Source organism: Ursus arctos, unplaced genomic scaffold (genome assembly GCF_023065955.2).
Source record: "Ursus arctos isolate Adak ecotype North America unplaced genomic scaffold, UrsArc2.0 scaffold_8, whole genome shotgun sequence".
Taxonomy (NCBI): domain Eukaryota; kingdom Metazoa; phylum Chordata; class Mammalia; order Carnivora; family Ursidae; genus Ursus; species Ursus arctos.
Genome location: NW_026623100.1, coordinates 56,581,203 through 56,604,303, shown reverse-complemented (window position 1 = coordinate 56,604,303; position 23,101 = coordinate 56,581,203). Strand labels below are relative to the sequence as shown.

Below are 23,101 nucleotides of genomic sequence, written 5' to 3'. Positions count from 1 at the left end.
GGAGACACATGTAAAAAAAAGTTGCTATGGCTGATGTCAGAGACATTATTGCCTGTGCTTTCTTCAAGGACTTTTATGGTTTCAGGTCTCACGTTTAGGTCTTTAATCCATTTCGAGTTTATTTTTGTACATGGTGAAAGAGAATGGTCCGATTTTCCCCAACACCGTTTGTTAAAAAGACTCTTTTTCCCATTGGATATTCCTTCCTGTTTTGTTGAAGATTAACTGACCATATATAGTTGTGGGTTCACTTCAGGGTTTTCTGTTCTGTTCCACTCATGTATCACCATTGACTGGCCGGGGAGAGAAATAGCACCAGCCCGCTCCCGTGGTCCCTGAGAGGTCCCTCATAAATGCTGCCTCTCAGGGCCAGGCTCTGAGAAGAGCAAATAATCTCCTCACTGTGTGCCCCAGGCATTTCTCAGACTGCTGTTTCTACACTGTCTGTCCCCGGGGTTGTGTGTCTGCTTCTCCAAGAGCACCCCTGATGCCTCTATATTCCCTGATGCCTCCAGACTCTCTCAGAGTCCAGTCCACTGACACTTAAAACTTCGGGCTTGAAGCCCCTTTGGTTGCAAGAACCCACGAAATTTAGCCCCTCTTGCTTTCCAAGCCAATGGATGGGGGAAACATTCTCGTTGTGCGTTCTCCTGAGTGCTCTTCTCTTGCCCTTCTCTGTGACCACGGCTCCCCTCTCTTCCGCAGCAACCAGGATCCATTTCGCCTCTAAACCATGTCCTATACTTTCTACCTTCTTCATTGTGGCCTCTTCTCTACATTGACTTGTGGAGTTTGTTCAACCGGTCTTCACGTAGATTTCTGGGGTATTTAGGATGCTTTGATAGTTACCTAGTTAGATTCATGGGACGAGTGAGCCGAGGTTCCTCCCACTCTGCCGCCATCTTCCCCACTTCTACCAGGACTCAGTTTCTTTAGCTCTATCATGAAGCTAATACTGTTCGTGTGACACATTGCCAAAATGCTGCTGGCAGCTCCATGTTTCCTTGCCTTACCTCACATTCGTCTATGTGCCCCTTAAGAGTTTCTCAGGCTGACAACTTTTCCAATATATGTCAAGCACTTACTTTGAGTTCCTCATTATTAGGGCCTGGTGCATACGCAGAAGAGAGACTGAGATTCTATAAGCTTTTATTAGGAATTGGTAAGGGCTTTCCCATACAGCCTTATGAGGAAGGACTGAGCTGCTCATGCGCAAGATCTCCCACCTTTACGTATGGTTCTCTTTAGCCTGCAAGAACATCAGAGTTGACAGCACTCCGACGCGGGTCAGGTACAAGCTGTACAATACTACCGTGTCACTCAGTAAGTTCTCCAACTGTGGTTCCCAGACCAGCAGCATCAGCATTATTAAGAACTTGTTACAAATGCAAATTCTTGTGCCCCACCCCAAATCTATTACATCAGCAGCTCTGGGAGTGGAGCTGAGAAATGTGTGTGTGTTTTTTAAAGGTTTTATTTATTTGACAGAGAGAGAGAGAGAGAGCGCGCAAGCGCACGAGCTCTCACAAGCGTGACCAGGGAAGCAGCAGGCAGAGGGAGAAGCAGGCTCCCTCCTGAAGTGTGGCTCCATCCCAGGACCCTGGGATCGTGACTTGAGCCAAAGACAGACACTTAACCAACTGAGCCACCCAGGCTCCCCTACTTTTTAAGTATCTTAATTCATATCACAAAAATATAGAAATCACTAAAATAAGTGATTGTTTTTGACTGATAATTAAAATAGCTTAGCTATATAAAAATATATGTACTTCTGAACTAATATAAACACAAAACATTATTCTCTCAGAGTTCTAAGAAATTAAATCAATAACCCGGTGACAGAGTTAACTGGTTTTACTTCAAAATTCATTAATCTACATATTTATTTTAGGTCCTCTATAAAATATCGTACTGCTCAGCATATGGTTTTAGAATGTTTCTCTTCTGTTCAACAGAGCAGCACTATTTACAACCTTTACTAAGATTATCTGTTGGCTAGAATTTGCACATCTGTTATTAATGTTCTTTCCGAAAACATTCCTTAGCGGCTGCTTGCCAATACATTTTAGTGTTGATATTTTAAAGTATTAATTTATATATTAACTCATATTCAAAAGTAAGCTGTTGAAATAAAATTTCAACATTTAATTATGCCTGCCTGATAGTTATTAAATACCTGGCAACAAAGACACAACCTGTTCTCTATTTGATGTTCTCCTATGTTGCCATATGTTGCCAAGAGAAGTTTTCTTACATACTTAAGCTAAATTCATGTGCAATTACTTGATTCTGTATTGTAAATAGGTTTATTGCAAAGACCTCAACTCTAGTGTTTTCTTTAGATAAAACTAGATAATTCCACAACTACATCTATTATATAAAAAGATGATACCAAGAACCGTTAAAATAATCATATAAAAAATAAATACATAGGATTATAGACAGGCTACTTACACTGCATACTGGCTCAATAATTAAGACATTTTAAACTCTATTTTGGTTTTCACTATATTGTACAGAATTGTTGTGAAGAAGATATGAGACAAAAAGATAAAATCACCTTTTAAAAGCTTAAAAACATTACACAACTATAGGAAAAAATATTCCATTATTCTAATAAAACCTGGTTCATTAAGAGATGTTTCTAGAATATTTTGATAGTGTTCTGGATTTGTATCCAAATATGGATAAATCCCTATCATAATTCCAGTCGCTTCTGCTATATTCTATTTCAGTGTGATTATTCTCTGGAATAACAGTTTTGGTACAGCTCTCCTAGCTACATAATTAAAAACAAAAACAATAAAACTCTTATGTTTGTGTGTATGAATATTAAAAGGAAAGAGGAAAGCATTATTTTATATTCTGGGTAACATGTGGCTCTAAAATTAGAAAGATTTAAGCTCTCCCATATTGGCTCGTGTTAAGCAGCCATACCTTATAGATCCAAATTCCAGATTTTCTGTTTACATTCTAACTTTTCTGCGGCATTAATTCCTGGTACACAGTACATATACCGTAGGGAGCAGTTGTTAATAAATAAATATGTACGTGTGTGTATGCATGTATTGTCTTTTTAAAATTAACAAGTAGGAGGGGCGCCTGGGTGGCTCAGCGGTTAAGCGTCTGCCTTCGGCTCAGGGCGTGATCCCGGCATTGTGGGATCGAGCCCCACATCAGGCTCCTCCGCTATGAGCCTGCTTCTTCCTCTCCCACTCCCCCTGCTTGTGTTCCCTCTCTCGCTGGCTGTCTCCATCTCTGTCAAATAGGTAAATAAAATCTTTAAAAAAAAAAAAAAATTAACAACTAGGAAACCAATTTCTCTGCCTAACGCTTCTGAAATATCTTGAACCAAATTTGCTAATGAAAACATATAAATTATATTTAAGAAAAACAACCAATCCTACCTTTACACTGCATTCCTTGGCGAAAGAGGCCTTTCAGTAACCGCTTGCAGTACTGACATATTGTGGGACGGGTGTACGAGTGAACAGCAAATGTGTGTGGAACTTTTACTCTGCACATTACCATCTTTTCCATCCAGATTGGGCGACCACTCCAAGAAGGAATTCTCTTACTTGGTTCTTGGTGAACATGTGACTAAAACATAAGTAATTTTCATTAGTATAAGTCAATACTAAAAGCAAAGTATTAAGAGCAGGACTTAACCACAAAAGTCATTTATTTTGAACACTAAAGCCAAGAATCTAAAAATGTCTATCTCAGCAGTTTCCTCTGGAAGCTTAACTTACCAACACTTGAATGTGAAAAGTGCGGATTTTTTTTTGTTATTATTTATGCTAAAAAAAAAAAAAAAAGAGAGGGAGATTTTCATCTTCACATATGTATACTCACTGTGAACTGTTATTTGCCAGGCACAGATAGCATTTTATAAATAAAAAACAAAAGCCTTAACATGAATTTGACATATTTAAATCCCCTGAAAAACGTTACCAAGAAATTAATTATAGGAAAATTAAATTCAGAAAGTGTTATTATTACTCATGTTGAATTACTGAACATGATGTCTGAAAATATTTTGAAACAAGTGTTGGTTTTTCCTAATTAATTAATTGAAAATTTTATTTATTTATTTGACAGAGACAGCCAGCGAGAGAGGGAACACAAGCAAGGGGAGTGGGAGAGGAAGAAGCAGGCTCATAGCAGAGGAGCCCGATGTGGGGCTCGATCCCAGAACGCCGGGATCACGCCCTGAGCCGAAGGCAGACGCTTAACGACTGCGCCACCCAGGCGCCCCCCCCAAATTTATTTTTATAAATACTAAAATATTAAAAACTGAAGTTTAATTAATGATGATGATATAAAAAATGGCAGATACAAATTAACTAAAACAACTTTAGCCCCAGTACTTATGCTTTAGGAGCTTCCTTGATATTTAAGTATTTTCTAGTTATTTGGGCCTTTTCCCCTACCTGAGCAAAAAAGGAAAATTAAAGGTGTTGATTAAAAATTTTTGTGTAACCTGGAGGGATAATTAGCTATTTGTAGCTATGGTCCTTTCTATATACACAAAGGAAATAATTAAATTAAATCACAGACCAGTTCAATATGGCCCATCCCATTCATTCAACCTTCACTGATTATTATATTATAGGCCAGACCCTACATTTTGTATGGCAGAAGCAAAAATGAATGAAGCACAAAATACCTAACGACCATCTAGATGTATTACAGATTTTGCTGTAGCTGCTTGCACCTTCGCCGCCAGAACTGAGGTCCTGAGATCTTTCATATGCCTTCCGTAACTGGTAACGTCTGTAGCCCAGAGAAACCGAATCATTTTACATGGATATGTTCAACCAATAAAAGCGAAAGAAGCCAGAAGGAACCAAGAGATACAAGCGTATGAAAGAAGTGAAGGGAGGAGGAAAAAAAAAAAAAGGCTTTTTCGAAGAAAACAGGAAGACAGAAAAGAAGAAAAAGGACATACGAATGGAGAACATTATAAAAAGAACACAAATATAGTCTCTGATGGATGGTTTTTCACTAATGTGTTGCCACAAATGTTCTAAAGCAAATTATGAAGCAGTTTAATTTAAGAAAAGTACAAAAAGAAGGTTAAAACCCAAGCCAAACTTGCTGGCTTCAGCTCCCCAAGATCTCCTGCTCTGGTCTGGCTCACCCTTCCACCAGGCAGCCAGGTTCAGAGCACCTTCAGCAAAACGAGCACCACAGTGATCCTGCAAAACTTACCCAGAAGCCACCAAGAACCAGAAACAGATGTTGTAGGCTCTTCTTCATCCCTGGCTCTCTATTCTCAACACTCTGCTTCTCTCGCTCCTGCTTCTACCACTTTTGGTTTGTCTCAAGCTTCAAACGTACCAGATGGAATAAGATTGATTTTGCCAGTCATCATCAGATATATGGGATACCCCGGTAAGAAAGAACCTTCATAACAGATCCCTTCAGATGCCAATGACCAGCTGGTGACTGACTGCCTTTTGTCAGGTCCTCCTGGGATTGGGTATTAGGGACATGGTACACAGCATATGTGCAAGGAACTATACAGGGGACTGTGGCTATAGCGGCCACCTAATTTTTCATGTCTAGTACAAGCAGTAATTTATTTCCAATAGGAAAAAACACTGGCTCAAAGGGATTAATATTACTAAGTGCTGGTATCAAAATCAAGACCTAGCCCTAGGTCTTCTACATAGAAGTCCAGTGATTCTTAATCTTTTCCCCAACGCAACACACCTGGGCAGACGCTACAATCTCATCCATGACTGTGGTTTACCACTCTGTGGAGTGAGGAAGGCAGGAAAGGTATGGAAGACTGAACCAGAATTTGGAGAAAGGAAGACACTGGTAAAATTACCTGGAACATTTGGTGAAAATGGGACCACTGAGATTAGAGTAACTAGAGTTGAGTGAAAGTTCTTCTCTTGCCTTGCTCTAATGGCCCCTTTTTACAAACTACTACTTAAATTCTTATTTCTTATTAATGTGCAGCCAGAAATTCTCTAAAAGTAATCCAATTATTTCCACAGTGTTTCAACTAATATTTGCTGAAGTGAACATGTGCTCACAAAAACTTTATAACAATGTTGCCAACTCTCAATTAGATGCAATAATAAAGGCAATAAAAGCATTTAAAGGGGGCAATGCCCTGATTATATATATATTTCACTTTGGAATATTATTCAGTGAAAAAAATACCTCCACTTTTATGCACACGCTTAGTCCCAACAGTTTCTTTCTACCTTGATTCTGTCCTCTCCTGGCTCCTTGGGCATTTGCCAAAATGTACTGCTAGGAATATTCCTTTCTCTCATCTCCAAAGAGCTATCATTCAATTCTGATCTCTCCAACCTTAGGGGTTCCATTGTAACCAAATTCAGCGAATAGCCTATCTTCCTGTGCTCCTCCCTCTCTTTACTTGCTTCCCTTTAGACTGACTTCAGACACTGTAACAGAAACTGCCTTCTTACATGTAAACCACGACAACCTGAGAGATTCAGAAGTTTCTATTTCCAACTGGCCTTTTTCAAGCTTATCTCAGTGGTCAGTGAAGGTTAGTATCTTGACCAGTCATAAACTTTCCTTCCTCATTCCTTATCTATGAAATGAGGATAAGAGCTGCCCACCTTCCAGGCCTGTGGTGAAGATTACACGAGAAAAGACAAGTAAAGCATTCAGCATGAAGGCTAGCAGCAGAACTTAGGTGGCTCTGAGCATGCGGCTATCTAGAGTTAGTTCTTCTCTAACTTTGGTTCAGATTCAAGGCTGAACTCATTTCCTCCTCATTGCTAGCTCCTCTATTCCTTTAGAGTGTCCTCTTTTCCCACTCTCCCATCCCTCGAATTTTCCTCTGTGAGCTCTTCTCTTACTGTACCTTTTTCCTTTTTGAGACCGAATGCTTGGACTGATAAAAGCAACCTTTTTGAGACACATTCCACTCTACGATTTCTACTTGTTCTGAGATACTCTGCACGATCTAACCAATACAAACATGATTTTATTTTCTTTTACTTCCCTAAGGAATTTTCATCTTCAGGATAAAATATAAACTAATGATTAAAACTTAACACTTCAGTGGGGCGCCTAGGTGGCGCAGTCGTTGGGCGTCTGCCTTCGGCTCAGGGCGTGATCCCAGCGTTCTGGGATCGAGCCCCACATCAGGCTCCTCTGCTGGGAGCCTGCTTCTTCCTCTCCCACTCCCCCTGCCTGTGTTCCCTCTCTCGCTGGCTGTCTCTCTCTCTCCGACAAATAAATAAATAAATAATCTTTAAAAAAACAAAAAAACAAAAAAACTTAACACTTTATTCATCGGCTTTGTCCTGCTATTTTCTAACCTGCATTACTCATCTGGGGTAGCTGGCATCTCAGCACCATTTGTGGGACTCAGAAAAACCTATCTCTATCCTACAGACCCCATTCTTAACTAAGTTTCCTGTGCAATTCATCTATAAAATGCATTAACTTTTTCAATTACCAGTCTTTTCCCAAGTTCTTGCGTATGTTTATAGTAACTCTTTGCTCTCAGTTCCTTATACCATAGCACTCTTTTTTTTTCTAATTTAAACATCTCACATTCAGGCTAAACAACATGGAAACATGGGATTTTTGTGAAAGAACTTCAGAAGCTTTTATTCTGATACCTTAGTATAGCAAAGTCTTGTGACTAGGATATCAGGACAATAGCCCAAAGACTTGATTTTGCCATTAATTTATGGAAGACCAAGGAGTTATAGAAACAACTAAATGATAAGATTGCAATCTACAAATGGAGGTCATTTTAAGTACTAGCAAATGAACAAGCAAGTTATTTCTTTCTTCCCTGAACTACTGTTTTACTCTTCAGAGGTACAATATATTAGGAAAAAATCACTAACCTAAAAATCAGATCTGGGTTTAATACTAATGTTGCTTACCAATTTGCTCTGTGACTTGAGTCAAGTTGCTACTTGACCATTATGAGTCTCAATTGTCTCATTATGTACAGATCTACTAAGATATTCCACTGGAATATTGAGGATCAATGGGTTCCATTCATTCACTCACTCATTCATCACTGAATACCTACTAATTACAAGGTATTGTGCTGGGCATGGTAGGGCACACAAAGACATGAGCCCTGTCTTTTCTAAGCAGATCATAAATTCCTTGAGGACACTATGATATTAAATTAGAATGCTATACACATCATTAGAGAGGTTTGAAAACTGGTTTGGCATTCAGCAAATAAAATAACTTCTAGGTAAGGGGAAAATCCAGGAAAGGCAGCTGTTGAGCTAGACCTGGAAAAACCATGTAGGAGGGACACCAATAAGAGCAAAGGTAGAGGGAACAATGGTGTGTTCAGAGAATGCTGAATAGAACAGACTGTTGGGGGAAAAAAAAAGAAGAGATTGTTGGAAACATAGAATATATAAAGGATTCCTAGTGGGGAGTGATATAATCAGAGCTGTGTATTAAGCAGTAGTGAAATAAAATGATCTGGCTGTAGTATGTAAGATGAAGTGAAGTATGGGGACCAGAAGCTGGATACTGGTTAGGAGGCTAATGCAGTGGTCCAAGTGATAATGTGGTCCCAAAGTAGATAAAATGCAGTTCATTACTACTGGTAAACTCTGTCTCCAGTAATACATTTTAAGTTTTTTAAGTGTAGGAATGTGAGTAGTCTTTAGTACATAATTTATGTTCCAGGATGATGTCATATATCCTTTAGAAACCTATGGAATAAGTAGTAAAATGCCCTTTTATTGTCTTAAAACACATACCTCTTCTGTGGGAAGGGCTACATATTCAGTCTGTAGGAGTCTTGGAACTGAGAGGCCAGGTCCTGGCAGAGATACATTTGATAGACGTCTCTTTCTCACTCCACTACAATTATTTGGAATCTTGAAGGCACATCGTTTATGATAATTTAATCCACAGCCTAAATATATTTTACAAGGTAGAAAAATAGTAAATTAAAGAAATTTCAGGGACGCCTGGGTGGCTCCGTCGGTTCAGCATCTGCAGGGTCCTGGGATCAAGTCCTATATCAGGCTCCTTGCTCAGTGAGGAACCTGCTTCTCCCTCTGCCTGCTGTTCCCCCTGTTTGTGCGTGCACTCTCTGACAAATAAATTAATAAAATCTTTAATAAAAAAAATAAAGAAACTTTAATATATAAAGTATGTTACATAAAAAATACGTGCTTCTTTTATTTATTTTCTCTGGTAGCAATAATTATCCTAACTAAGAACCTGGATGACAAGCTAAGTGGAAGCCAAAAAATTCAATGTAAATTATTGGTCTCCACCCCACCCTGACTGAATCAGAGGTTCTGGGGATGGGTCCCAGCAAAGTATGTTTTAACAAGTCCTTGAGGTGATTCTGACACATTGCAAAGTTTGAGAACAACTAACTTAAACACTTCAGCAACTGTGGACTATATACTAAACCCCTTCCATGACATATGAAAGTTACAGGAAATCCAAATTTCAGTGTTCATAATTCATTTTACTGAAACACAGCATGCTCCTCATTTCTTTTCTTTTTTTTTTAAGATTTTATTTATTTATTCGACAGAGATTGAGACAGCCAGTGAGAGAGGGAACACAAGCAGGGGGAGTGGGAGAGGAAGAAGCAGGCTCATAGCAGAGGAGTCTGATGTGGGGCTCGATCCCATAACGCCGGGATCACGCCCTGAGCCAAAGGCAGACGCAACCACTGTGCCACCCAGGCGCCCTGCTCCTCATTTCTTTACATCTTGTTTATAGCTTTCACGGCACAAGAGCAGAGTTAAGTAGTTGGGCAGAGACTATTAGCCAACAAAACTTAAGATATTTAGTCTCTGGCCCTTTACAGAAAAACTTTATTGATTCTCCACCTTAAGTACTTAGAGGACTCAGAAATGTGCACCTGACACCTGTCCCCCAGCAATTCTAATTCAGAAAAACAGATCTGTCCAATTCTAAACCCTGGTTACCACCTAGTCACCAACCAATGCTCTTATTCTTTTTTTTTTATAAGATTTTATTTATCTGAGAGAGAGCACATGCACATGTGTGCATGAGTGGGGGGAGGAGCAGAGGGAAAGGGAGAAGCAGACTCCGTGTCAAACAGGGAGCCCGATGCAGGGCTCGATCCCAGGACCCTGAGATCATGATCTGAGCTGAAGGCAGATGCATAACCGACTGAACCACCCAGGTGCCCCTGATCTTATTCTTTCATTAATAATTAGAAAATGCAAATACAAAATCCTATTTCAAATGGTACAAAAACTTAGAATACATACCTTCACATTTCAGTCCTTGACGTACCAATCCCCAAAGCATCTCACCACAATAATCACAAAAAGTGGGAGCTTTATAAGAATGTACGTAGAGAGTATGTGGACGAATCTGGAAATCTTCTACTGTGGCCAAAGCTTTTTAAAAAGAAAAGCAGCAAAATAAACCCTATATCTGTAATTGCAATGAGATTAAGAACGTTGACCATATTCATTTATGTCAAAGTACATGGAATCTTTTTTTCTCTGAAAGTTTCATTTATCATAAAAAATAAACTATTTTCAGCATTTAATAGTGTGGTTTTCAAACTATTTTAGAAAGTTCATCAACCCCAAATAATTTGAGCTCCAAAAGTAGGGTCTATAGGTAGGTATTTCAACCTCCAAAAACATATTTACATAGTGACAACATCACAAATAGTTGCTAGGTCAATTTTTACAATTAAAAACTGTTTAACTTATAACGCACTGGGAAATAGAACACGACAGAAAGAAAGAAAGAAAGAAAGAAAGAAAGAAAGAAAGAAAGAAAGAAAGAAAGAAAGAAAGAAAAAAAAAAGCCAAAAAAACCTCCCCCGTAAAACAACTGTGGAATTTAACCTGAATGGTAAACACTGTGGATTTCGGCATAAGCTCTGTTCTCAATTGTCCTATTAGTTAAGAAAAAGAGACTCCCCTCCTCTCTGTGTGCAACTGAACACTAGTAGACACATCCACCAGTAGCTATCCTCTCACCTTCACCTGCAAGTCATTAGTGGATATCCCTGTGGCCTGATGAAGGGTCCAGAGCAAAGAAGGAATGGATGTGAGTACAACCTCCAGGGAGGACGAGGAGTGAAGCCCTTCTGCAGTGGAGAGGAAGACAAGGACTGGGAAATGTACACATGATGGGGTGGTGGTGCAGATGCATGATTAATGTAGGGGCTAGATGAATGGAAAGGATCAAGGACTTATTAGGAAAGGTGTTGGTAGAGAGGATCTCAAGAATAGGCTGCAAAGACGAGTTTGAGAACTGGAAAAAATGGTGGCAGGAGTCTGGACTCTTGGCTAGCTTTCCTTCCCTTCCTTCCCTTTCTCTCTCTTTTCTCTCTCCCTCTCTCCTTTCCTGTCAAACAAGAAGTTCTGCAGGCCTGCTAGGTGCATTCTTTGTTCCTCTACATTCCTCGCTAACAATCCTGCCCATCTGCTGTTGGGTAAGATCAGAAATAGAAGGAGCTAAGGAACAACAAATGGCAAGAGCGGGTGAGGGGGAAACGAGGGAGGTAAGAATATGACCACTGAAAGCACGCAGGGAAGGAGCAATACTGAAATCATGGGAACAATCCGTATTGCAGTTTCCTCTTCCACATCTTCATTATTGCTCCTTTTCTCCTTTCTTTTTTGAACCCTGCTTCTCTTCTTCTATGCTCTTCTCAGAAATGGGGAAAAGGTAATGGAGTTTCAGTAACATTGTTTTATTTCTTTGACTCAAAGAGTATACTCCTCTGCCAGTTCCAATGGTAATTCCCTTAGCTTAGTAACACTCAGATAAACAATTCAGGCCTTATTTTCCTACTTTCCCATCTGTGATATAACCTTCCTGAAAGTAAAACTCATATGGTCACCTTATAGATGAAAGAAGTTAAGCAACTGTGGCACAAAGACTAAGTATAACTAAACGTAGCATTTAGTACAAAAAATAAGGCTCGTTGAAAAAAAAAGACAACAAAATAAAAGGAGCTATTTACTTACCCGAAAGAACAACTTCTACCAGGTCTCCTTCATGTATTTCATCTGCTGAGGTAATCAGCTGCAAAATATTTTCTGAATTCATGTCATGGCGAAAGAGAAGAATTTTGTCATACATGCCAAAGAATCCACACTCTGGAAACTACATGAAAACAGTCCTGTATCAGTATACCCATAGGTTTCTATTTTTATGAGTAAATGTCTCAATCTTATGAAAGAACTTTACATGTAGTTTTTAGCCTACACTATCTGCTAACAATTCTATTAATATCTAAAAGATCAACCGTGTACTCAAGCATCCTTGGTTCATTTTCAAGTTCAAAAATAGAACAATAAACTTAAATATAATTATTGAATATCTTAAACCACATGTCTCTTAGAAATATAGGATTTCCTTATTCAGTTATTGATGGAGAATATAATCTTGAACTGAACTGCTACTCTATTTTACATAGCCTGAGATAAGCAGTCTTTCCTGCCCTCTAGAACTGAGTTTCCTCTATAGCTACTAGCCACATGCAGTTATTTAAATTTAAATTAATTAAAATTAAATGAAATTAAAACTTCAGCTCCTCAGTCACTCTAGCCACATTTCATGCGCTTAATCACCACCCTAGCTACTGGCCTGCCTATCATTTCCGACTGTGCAAATATAGAACACTTTCATCATTACAGTAAACCCTACTGAATGGTGCTGGTAGAAGATCAATAATTCCAAAACTACCGTTGTCACAAGAGTATCAATTTCAACATTTTTGACAAATGCACTTATGGCCTCTAGCATCTAATACTTTCTTTACTCACTGTAATTACAAGTACATGACTCTTTATGTTAACTTTCTTTTTACTGTGTGTGTTTTTTTTTTAAGATACTTATTTGACGGGGGGGGGGGGGGCATGCACAGCGGGAGGGGCAGACGGAGAGGGAGAGAAAATCTCAAGCAGACTCTGCACTGAGCCAGTACACTGAGATCATGACCTGAGCCAAAATCAAGAGTCAGACGCTTAACTGACTGCGCCATCCATGTGCCCCAGTAACTTTCTTTTTAAAGAACCTTTGAGCAGAGCAGGAGACTGACTTACAGATCTCTTCACATGCCTTATGCATATTATTATTTCAAGGCTTCTACACTTTGTGACTATAGAGCTGACACTTTGGCGATTGGCATACCAACGACTAAAATATGAAGGTATGTGCTCTGAAAGTTTTTATAACATGAAGTTATTTAAGAGAAAATTTTAAGTACTTGCCTTACAAAATAACTTTAACTTCTAACTCAAAACCAAGATCATCTTCTAAAATACCAGTGCCTTGGTAAATGCTGCTCTAGGTCTTTCCAATTTCTTTAGTGCATCTCAGCACTGCATACCCGCACTTATTTGGCTTGAAGTGTATGTCACACTGAACTGTAACTGCATGTATTGCAGGGATGTTGCTGAGGATGTGGTTCACCTACTTCATATGGTAGTCCTTCTTTGTGAGGAATCACAGAATAAATTTCTCTGGTTGGTTTTGTAATATGAACAATTTGATCACCCAACTAAACATGTTTTCTGTTTACTTCATCCACTGGAAAAAGCGAAGGTAAATTTGTGACCCACTTCCAACTTGAGTCTAGATCTTATAGCATGTGTTTTAGGTGGAGATGCCTTCTTATCTTCTGAATTTAATTTTCCCATTAAAAATTCTTACATATATGTCTAAAAAGGTCTAAATTTTATTGGAAAATATTAAATTTTTAAAAATTGAAAACAATGACTTAATTAGAAATTTGAGTTGATTTGAATTTTTTTAAACCTGAGTAAATAATGAAAAAGTACAGAAATATTTAGAATTTTTATAATATTCTACTTTTAACTGAGTTACCAATAATACTAAACAAACTTTATAATATTTTTTAACATATATCTAACAGTATAACAGTTTTCAGTTGAAAAGAGAGGAGTAAAAATATAGAATCAAAACATGTATTTTATTACATTTTAAAGCTTGAAATTAAAATTTTATAAAATTTTATTAAGTATTATCAAATTAGAAAACATCTAATAGGAGTAAAACATCTCCATAAATTAGTTGTAACAGTTAAGTATTAATAAAAAAAGATTCCACATTCCATCCTTATATAAAAAAGACTAACAAGGGGCATCTGGGTGGCGCAGTCAGTTTAGCGTCTGCCTTCAGCTCAGGTCATGATCCCAGAATCCTGGGATCAATCCCCCTCTGCCTCTGTCCCTCTCCCTGCTCCTGTTCATGCGCTCTCTCAAATAAAATCTTAAAAACAAAAAAATATTTGTATGAATAAAACTCATTTTAAAAGTTCCACATTTTTTGCATGTCTTCTAAGTGCAAGGCATTGGGTCCCATGTTTTGTAAAGGAAGGCAGACCTCCCTTCCCAGGAGTTTACAATCTAGTGGGAAGAAAGAAATAAAACAAATGTGTAACACAGTAAGGGAAATGCCAAAAATGAAAAATAAAATTCTAGAAGAGGGGAAAAAAACTTTAACCAGGAATGTGGAATGTCACTTTAACAGTGCTAGTTGAAGAGAATCATAAAAAGAGAAGCAAGGTTTCCATGGGCAGAAGTGAAAGTGAAAGCATAAAGGTCGTAGTTGAGAAAACACATAAATGGGAGAAAGTTAAGTGGACCCCTATGACTGAAGAAATGAGGGGAGGGCTGGGTAGAAAGGGCAAAAATGCACACAAGAGCCCCATGGGGGTTATACTTAAGAAACCGGGGAGTCAACAGAATGGAGTTCAGGTTTTGCCACCTATTAACTATAGCGCCTTAGATAAGCTGCTTAATCTCCCTATGCTGTTTCTTGTCTATAAATAAGGAATAACAGGAATACTGACTGGCTTTATAGGGTTCTGGTCAAAAATGATTTATTTGATGCTATAAAGTAGTACCATGATCAGTAAATACTAGTGGTTCTTATTATATCTAAGGGGGTAGAGACAAAGAATCCCAGAGCAAGGCAGTGACGTGATCAAATCTGTATCTCAAACAGATACTGCTGACATGTAGTAGGGACTGGAACAGAAAGAGACCAGAGCAAGCTCCTGAAGAAGGCTGAAGCTACTGGTCAGGAAAGAGGTAGTAGGGTCTGGATTACTCAGTAAGAAGATGGAAAGCAAGACAAGAAGGAACACTTCTCTCTCAAATCTATTTTTGATAAATGACACGGATCGTTAGTATTGTTTTGACCAAACCAGAAGTCCCAATAAAGAGCTAAATAAACACATTAATGAGAGAAGAAAAACATCAAAAAATGTGTGGCTTAGGAAAAAATACATATAAAATAATCTTCTTGATAAACACATGACCTAGTGAATTCATACTGGCATTATTAAGAAACTGAAGAGCAAATAAAAAGAAGGCTAGGGAGTGTATGAAGAATATTTACTTAAAATAAGCATTTGTGTACCAGGCTGGAAAGCCTTCAGTGACGACAAAGAATGAAGTAATTTTCCGAAGTCTAGCAAATGTTTACATAAACTATATTCGTCTATATGGTTGAGAAATTACAGAGTTCCAAGAGGGGAAAAATGTATTAAATAGCTTGCAAAAAATAGATTTCTGCTATTCACAATTATAATTTATAAGTGTGATTTGGTAGGATATTTAGGAATCATCTGAAGAGTCAGCACAAAATGAAGTAACAGAAAACAGGGCCTGGAAAAAAAGCAAGAGAATATTAAACACTGCCACTGAAAATAAGAAAAAACTAGCTAAGTTTTAAAAACATTATGAAGTCTTGAGATGTGGGCCTATTAAACATCTAAAAAGAAGAAACAAAGAAATAAACCATGAGCACACACTTTGAAAGATCTAAACAATTACACTGAGAACCCCCGCCCCCCAAAAAACAAAAAAGCAAAACCCTGTTAATAATGATTTGAATATACAGGTATTGGCACTTCAAAATTTTTAAATATTCAGAGGGGCACCTGGGTGGCTCAGTCGGTTAAGCGTCTGCCTTCAACTCAGGTCATGATCTCAGGGTCCTGGGATTGAGTCCTGTGTCGGGCTCCTTGCTCATTGGGGAGTCTGCTTCTCCCTCTCCCTCTGCCCCTTCCCCTCCCACCACCACTTGTGCTCTCTCTCGCTCTCTCAAATGAATAAAATCTTTTTTAAAAAATTCAGAAATAAGACTTTCAAGCAGGAGTTAACTGTTTAGCCACATCTCAACCCTGACCACACACTAGAATCACCTGTGGACCTTAAAAGATGCTAAGGCTCTCTTCCCAGGTTTACGGTTAAGCTCTGTGGAATCAGACATGGACACCTGAATTTCAAGGTTACTTTCATACTATTCGATATACTTATTATATATACTCTTTAAAAAAAAAAGACTTTAAAAAAAACTTTAAGAACAATTTGAGAGTTACAGAAAACCTGAGACAATAGTACATAGAGATCCCATATACCCCACATCTAGTTTCCCGGATTATGAACGTTTTACATTAATATGGTACATTACAATTAATGAAATAATACTGATACATTAACTAAAGTCCATACTTCATTCAGATTTCCTTAGCTTTTACTCAATTTCCTTTTTCCGTCCCAGGATCCCATACAGGATACCACAGTACCGTTAGCTGTTATGTCTCCTTAGGCCTCTTTTGGTTGTGACAGCGTTTCCTTAAGACTTCGCTGCGTTCTGAGGACCTTGACTAAATATCAGGTATTGTGTAGGATGCTCCACCATTAAAATTTATCTGATGTTTTTCTCATAATTAGATTGGAGTTATGGGTTTTGGGGAAGAAGACCACAGAGGAAAAGTGTCATTCTCATCACATCATATCAAGTTACCTCTACCAACATAACTTATTACTATTGATGTAGACCTTGATTATCTGGCTAAGGTAATGGGGAATGGTTTCTTCACGCAAAGCTCTTCCCTCTGAACCCCTAATACCGTACACTTTGGAAGTCAGTCACTACGTGCAACCCACTTTTTTAAAGATTTTACTTATTTGAGAGAGAGAGCACACGTGTGCACATCAGTGGGGGCTGGGGAGAAGAGAGCAAGGCAGAGGGAGAGAATCTCAAGCAGACTCCATGCTGAGCACAGAGCCTGACCCCACAACCCCAAGATCATGACCCTACCCGAAACCAAGAGTCATATGCTTAACCAATTGAGCCACCCAGGTACCCCATCCAGCCCGCTCTTAAGGAATGATGAGTTATGTTCCTTCTCGGCAGAGTATCTATATAAGTTATTTGGAATTCTTCTGCATGTGAGATTTATTTATTTTCCCCCATTTATTTATTTATTCACCTAATCACTTACAAACACATGTATACTCACAGATATTTATTAATACTTTGGGATACAATATACACTCTTTAAAAATATAATTTATTTTTGAAAAGGCAATTTATTCACATGGCTCAAAATTTTTAAAGTACAGAAGAGTATAGTGCAAAATCTATGCTGGAGTTGCCCAGCTATCCCTGCCACAGTCAACACTGCTGCCAGTTTTCCTTAGTAACCTTCTGAAGATATTTTGTATCTAAAATGTTTTTTTGTTGTTGTTTTACACAATTGCATAGTTTTATTTTACTAGTTCCCTAATGATAGGATATGGGTGGAGGAATAAAACTAAGGCCAAACTGCTCTGAGTTCAAATTCAGATCCATTTCACTTAATATGTAACCCTGGCTAACTTACTGAACCTCGGTTTCTCTACCTCCTACTTCATAAGGTGATCGTGAGAATTAAATAAATGAGTACACATAAAAAGCTTAAAACTCCTGATCCATTTTGGGCACTATATAAATCTTAGCTACTGTTTCAATCTTTTGTTATTACAGACAACACCTGATGTATGCTCTTACACCCACATCTCTTTCCACTTTTTGAGTATATGAATAGGATTACTTCCTAGAAGCAGATTTGCTAGGTTAAAGGATATGCACATTTGACATTTTAATTTTTTTATTTTGTATTTACTTTTTTTAGAGAGAGCAAGTGCACGGGGGTGGGGGAGTGGAGGAGAGGGAGAAAAACATCTTAAGCAGGCTCCACACCCAGCATGGAGTCCAACTCGAGGCTTGGTCTCACAACCCTGACATCATGACCTGAGCCAAAATCACGAGTCAGACACTTAACCAACTGCGCCACCCAGGAGCCCCTTGACATTTTTAGATATTGCCAAAATGTTCTTTATAGAGACCATACCAATTTATGTTTCCATAAGTAATATATTGAGTGCTTATTTTTTCCACATCCTATTTTATAGTGTTGTATTAGTCAGCTTAGGCTGCATTAACAAAATATCATAGAGTAGTTTAAACAACACAAAGTTATTTTCTCAGATTTCTGTAGGTTAGACTCCTGAGATCAGGGTACTAGCATGGTCAAGTTCTTGAGAGGCCTCTTCCTCACTTGCAGACAGCAACCTTCTCACTGAGTGCTCAGATGACCTCTCCAAAACTGAAAGTGTAGGGGAGAGGGAGAGACAGACCTCTTTGTTCCTCTTCTTATAAAGCTACCAATCCTATCCGACTAGAACCCTATGGCTTCATTTAACCTGAATTACTTCCTAACAGTCCTATCTCCAAAGTCACACTAAGTGAGGGTTAAGACTTCAGCATGTGAATGTGAGGGATGGGGAGGAGAGATACAATTTAGACCTTAGAAAATCTGTTAATGTTAGGTAAAAAATGGTATTTAGTATAGTTTTAATTATAAGAAGCTGAACATCTTTTACATGCTTAAGGGACAACTGTATTTCCTTTATATACATTATTCATATTCCTTGACCATTTTTAACAGATTAACAGATTTTTAAAACTCCAAAACTAACCATTCCTCAAAATGTTTCTCATTATGCAGGAAATCCTTAATAAGTCCTGGACAACATATCAAAAAATACAAACAAAAACCCTGTATATTTAATAGCATATATGTTGAATTTCTCAAGATGATCTGATGCCAATAAAACATCCTATAGAGAAAAAGAGAGCTTTACCCAAAATAATAGCTTGTTTACCTACGCCAGACTCCAGGAGAAAACAACAAAAGAGAACTTTTTTCCCTTTCAAAATTGTATAATTTTAAGAGGAAGAAATATTCTAGCAAACTAATGAAAACCAATTCTTGATTATATTTATAAATCCACCATTTTCACTGGACTCCTTTCTCTTTACCAACCAGAATGCAAGTCTTGGCTAATAAAATGGTATAATGCTTTCTAAGCATCCTACTTTCATGGGGAAGAAAGCAATTTGTGATAGGGAACAAGATTAGAAGAGCAGCAGGGGTGGTAACACACTTAGTAACTGTCAGTAATTTGTCACTGGCTATTTAGTTTATTCCTAAACTAGGGTTCTTAATCAGGGCAATTTTGTCCCCCAGAAGGTATGTGGTAATGTCTTGAGTCACTCTGAGGTTGTTACAAGGTGAGGTTCTGGTGCCTAGTGGGTAGAGGCCAGGGAAGCTGCTGAACATCCTGCGATGCACAGGACACCGCACAGAACACAGAATCATCCAGCCCAAAATGTTGACAGTGCTGAAGTTGAGGAACCCTGCTCTGGGGAATAAAGGGGGCAAGAATATAGAGAGACTGGAAAATGTGGAAGGAAGCTGACAAAGTTCTGAAAACTCCACATGCCCATATTTCCTTCCCTAGCCTGCCTCAGCCTTGATTAAAAGAAGAAAAGAGGAAATGAAAGAAACAGCAAAAGAACTAGCAGGGTAGAAGCAAAATAGGCCTTTAATATGGCCTCACTCCAAATCCCCCCCTCCAGGCGTTTCTGGACTTGCTTGCTATAGACTGTGCAAATGACTTCTCTTCACTGTGCAAAATGAAGTCTTTTCCCAGTCCATATGGGAGAGGAATGGAATTCCATCCTAAGTTATCAAATGCTCAAACCTTATGCACTGCTCTTTTTGCCCACTTCACATTCCATATGTCTTTACTTTTGCAGTAAAGATGGCTTCAAAATAAAAAACACAGTATCTTATCTTTCTAGAACCATCTTACAGAAATTACTTTTGATATTAACACTTGTTTGTAATTAAAAGGTTCCAATACTTGCAAATAAAATTCCTTTGAGCAATACTATATTTTGAAAACTATTTAATGTGAACAGTTTAAAGTTCATATCATAAAAATCCCATCAGTAAAATGTTAGAGGTAGAAGTTTTCAAGTTTTTCATTCTCCTTGGTCAAATACAATTTTTATATGTTAACACAGCTTCAGAATTCAACACTATCTGAACAAAAATTTATTATTATATACTTTTTTTTAAAAGGCTATGAGTTTTTCTAGGTGCATTGGGAACCACTGAAGAGTTTCAATGCACATCTAATTTTTTTTAAGTTTACATTGAAATATTAAATGAGTAAAATGCAATAATCTGAATTAGAATAGGTAACTACACACATGCACATGCATACACACCCATGGAACCACCACCCAGGTCAAGATACAGAACATTCTCAGCACCACAGATTTCTTTATATTCACTTAATTTGAGAAGCTGAATACTAAAGTAATTTTAAAATTTGATGTCAAGTAAATCATAGTCTAATACTAAACCAGATCATAGTAAATAAGCTCCGCAAGGGCAAGGGCATTCTCTTTTCCTACTCCCTACTAAATGTCCAGTACCTAGAACTTAGTATTTAACTTACTGAAAAAAGCTGTTGACTACAGAGCAAAGGTACTAATTTAACACTAATAAGATTCCCAGAAACAAATATGCTATTTAATTTAACATCATTTTTCAGGAAAGTACGTAGTTGAAGAGATGAATTTGAATGACTATTTCTATATACGGTCTAGATGAGTCAATGAGAAAATTATTCACTGGGGACTCTGAATTTACTCTTAACTTTCATCATTAATCTTCAACTTAGGATTTTCTGGATATGACACACCAGAGGAGCTGCTTCATTTAACACCATTTCTCTTTGACACAAACCAGAGTACTCTTTTTTTCATTTCCTTTTTACTTGTTTTGCTATTAGTTCTGTTTATCTTTAATTCAAACTTTCTGGAACTTTCTATTCTAGCCAACATATTTACCTGAATATCTAGCAGAATTGAAAAAAAAAAAAAATCTTTCTTCCAGTTCGAGCCTCCAGATTAGTAATGGCTGCCTGGCATTATTTTGCCAAGACAAAAAATGTAGGGTAAAGAGGAGGATGTCACCTAGCCACTGCAACACAGCTGTAGTAGAAAGAATAGGGGAGAAAAAAAAAAAAAAAAAAACCAACTAACACAGAATGACAACTGGTTTCCAAAAAACAAAAGACACAGCTGGGGTTTTCGCTCCACTTCGGCAGGACCTGAAAATTATACCCAATCCATGTCTGCAGAAACAAAGTATTCACTTGACGAGCGGATCAAAATCATTCCTAAACTAGGATACACAGGCAAAGATTCTTCAGGTCTCGTGTCATGAAAACGGTCAAAATTAAAAACAAATGCTTTAAATCAGCTAAAAGCAGAGTGTGCTTTAGTTAGGTTCATTTCAATTTCAGTAAATACCATTACAGCTTAAAATGAATTGCTGTTGGCCAATTTCCTTTCTTATTACTCCAATTACATCTACTATGTTCATTCAACAAATTAACACAATACAGCAGTAGCATCACAGTGATATTCTCTAAGCTTCTTGGCAATTTGAAATGAAGAACGTGAGGAACTAACATTCACTGAGAGTAGTTACTATGCACCAGGCACCATGTAAAGCACTTGACATGGCTATCTCATTTAATTTTCTCAAAACTCCTAATACAAGTAATCCCAGTCCTCTAACACACACTTGATCTCAATTTTTTATAGTCTGTCATATGCTAAATACTAGAATCAAAAGGCATGAGTAAAGCAATGTCAGTGTATAGAAAGAATGCTACACATGTTTTGGTATTTACTAAAATTTTAAGAACTCTACAGGATCAATGATTTTTCCAGATAAGAGAGATTTTAAAACTATGAGTATTACTATTTTAAGGGCACTAATTATGTGGCAGACACTGCATGAAGAGCTTTATATTTTATCACCGTAATTTTTAAATGAAGGTAGGAATCATGATCCCAGCTTTGCAGATGAAGATCTGAAGTGACCTGAAAAGGGTCTATAACCTCAAAACAAAGTTTAAGAATCAAAATCTCCACCTCGAGTCTGTCTCTTTGGCTTTAGAACACTGCTCTCTCTTTCTTGGATTATTCTTTTTTTTTTTTTTAACACATACCAATAAAAAAAATAACAGTACGGGTTTAAACACTAATATAATTTCGACATTGGGAATCTATGCACGAACAATCACACTAAGATTGGGCAAAGCTTTTGGCCTGTTCCCTGGGTTTTGATTTGCTCACTGTAATTTGACTCTTTGGTAGTGGCCTCCCAGCAGAGAACTAGTTTCCGTTTGGCTCAACCTCAATTCTACCTGCTGCTCAGATCTGTTTGCTTTCTCAGTTCTTCTGATAGCCAGTCTTACTAGTTCTTTGAGTTTCATCAGTTTAAGCATTTTCTTCAGCGTATAAACTCCTAGAAGGCAGAGATACTATTTGTTAAGTATGCTTTATAAGCCAATATGTAGATAAAGGAATCTACTGTATACATCTAAAAATTTACATTCATTCCTCAAACTAATATACATTGTAAGTCAACTATACTTCAATAAAAATTAAAATTTACATTTAACTATATCCATACTCACAACAGAAACTGTGTACTATATACTCAAAACGAACACACCCAAGCCAAACTAGCAATCCTATTTGAAAGCTCTCAAGCTACAATTCCCATCTAGAAGATTCACAACTGGCATTTTGGGCCAGATAATTCTTTGTTGTGAGGAGCTCCCCAGAGCACTGCAATAGCATCCCTGCCCTCTACCCACTAGATGCCAATAGCACTCCCTCTCTCCCCAGGAGTGACAACCAAACAAAAAGTCTCCAGACACTGCTAAATGTTGCCAGGGATCAAAATCCCTCTGGTTGAGAACCACTGGTTTAATTTAATCGTATACACTAAAATGAGATATTGGAGCTATGATATTTGCCAATTAAGTAGTGCTAATCTACATTCTTAGAAGGAGTAAGGAGAAAGTTTACTGGTGTTCTCAGAGTGAATAACTTGGAGAATTGCAAATAGTTCAAA

At 37.8% G+C, this 23,101-nt stretch overlaps 1 protein-coding gene across 3 annotated transcripts in view; it reads right to left on the bottom strand.

Annotated features, from left to right (window-relative positions):
• Positions 1–23,101, bottom strand: part of PRKD3 (protein kinase D3) — an 83,413-nt gene that overhangs the window by 32,361 nt on the left and 27,951 nt on the right. For all 3 annotated transcript variants that reach the window (XM_057309373.1, XM_026479054.4, XM_026479045.4), the window contains exons 3-6: positions 11,973–12,111; positions 10,248–10,379; positions 8,745–8,902; positions 3,408–3,600 (exon numbers count right to left, since the gene is read on the bottom strand). In XM_057309373.1, the coding sequence (XP_057165356.1) occupies positions 3,408–3,600; positions 8,745–8,902; positions 10,248–10,379; positions 11,973–12,111 (622 nt within the window). The remainder of the gene's footprint in view (positions 1–3,407; positions 3,601–8,744; positions 8,903–10,247; positions 10,380–11,972; positions 12,112–23,101) is intronic.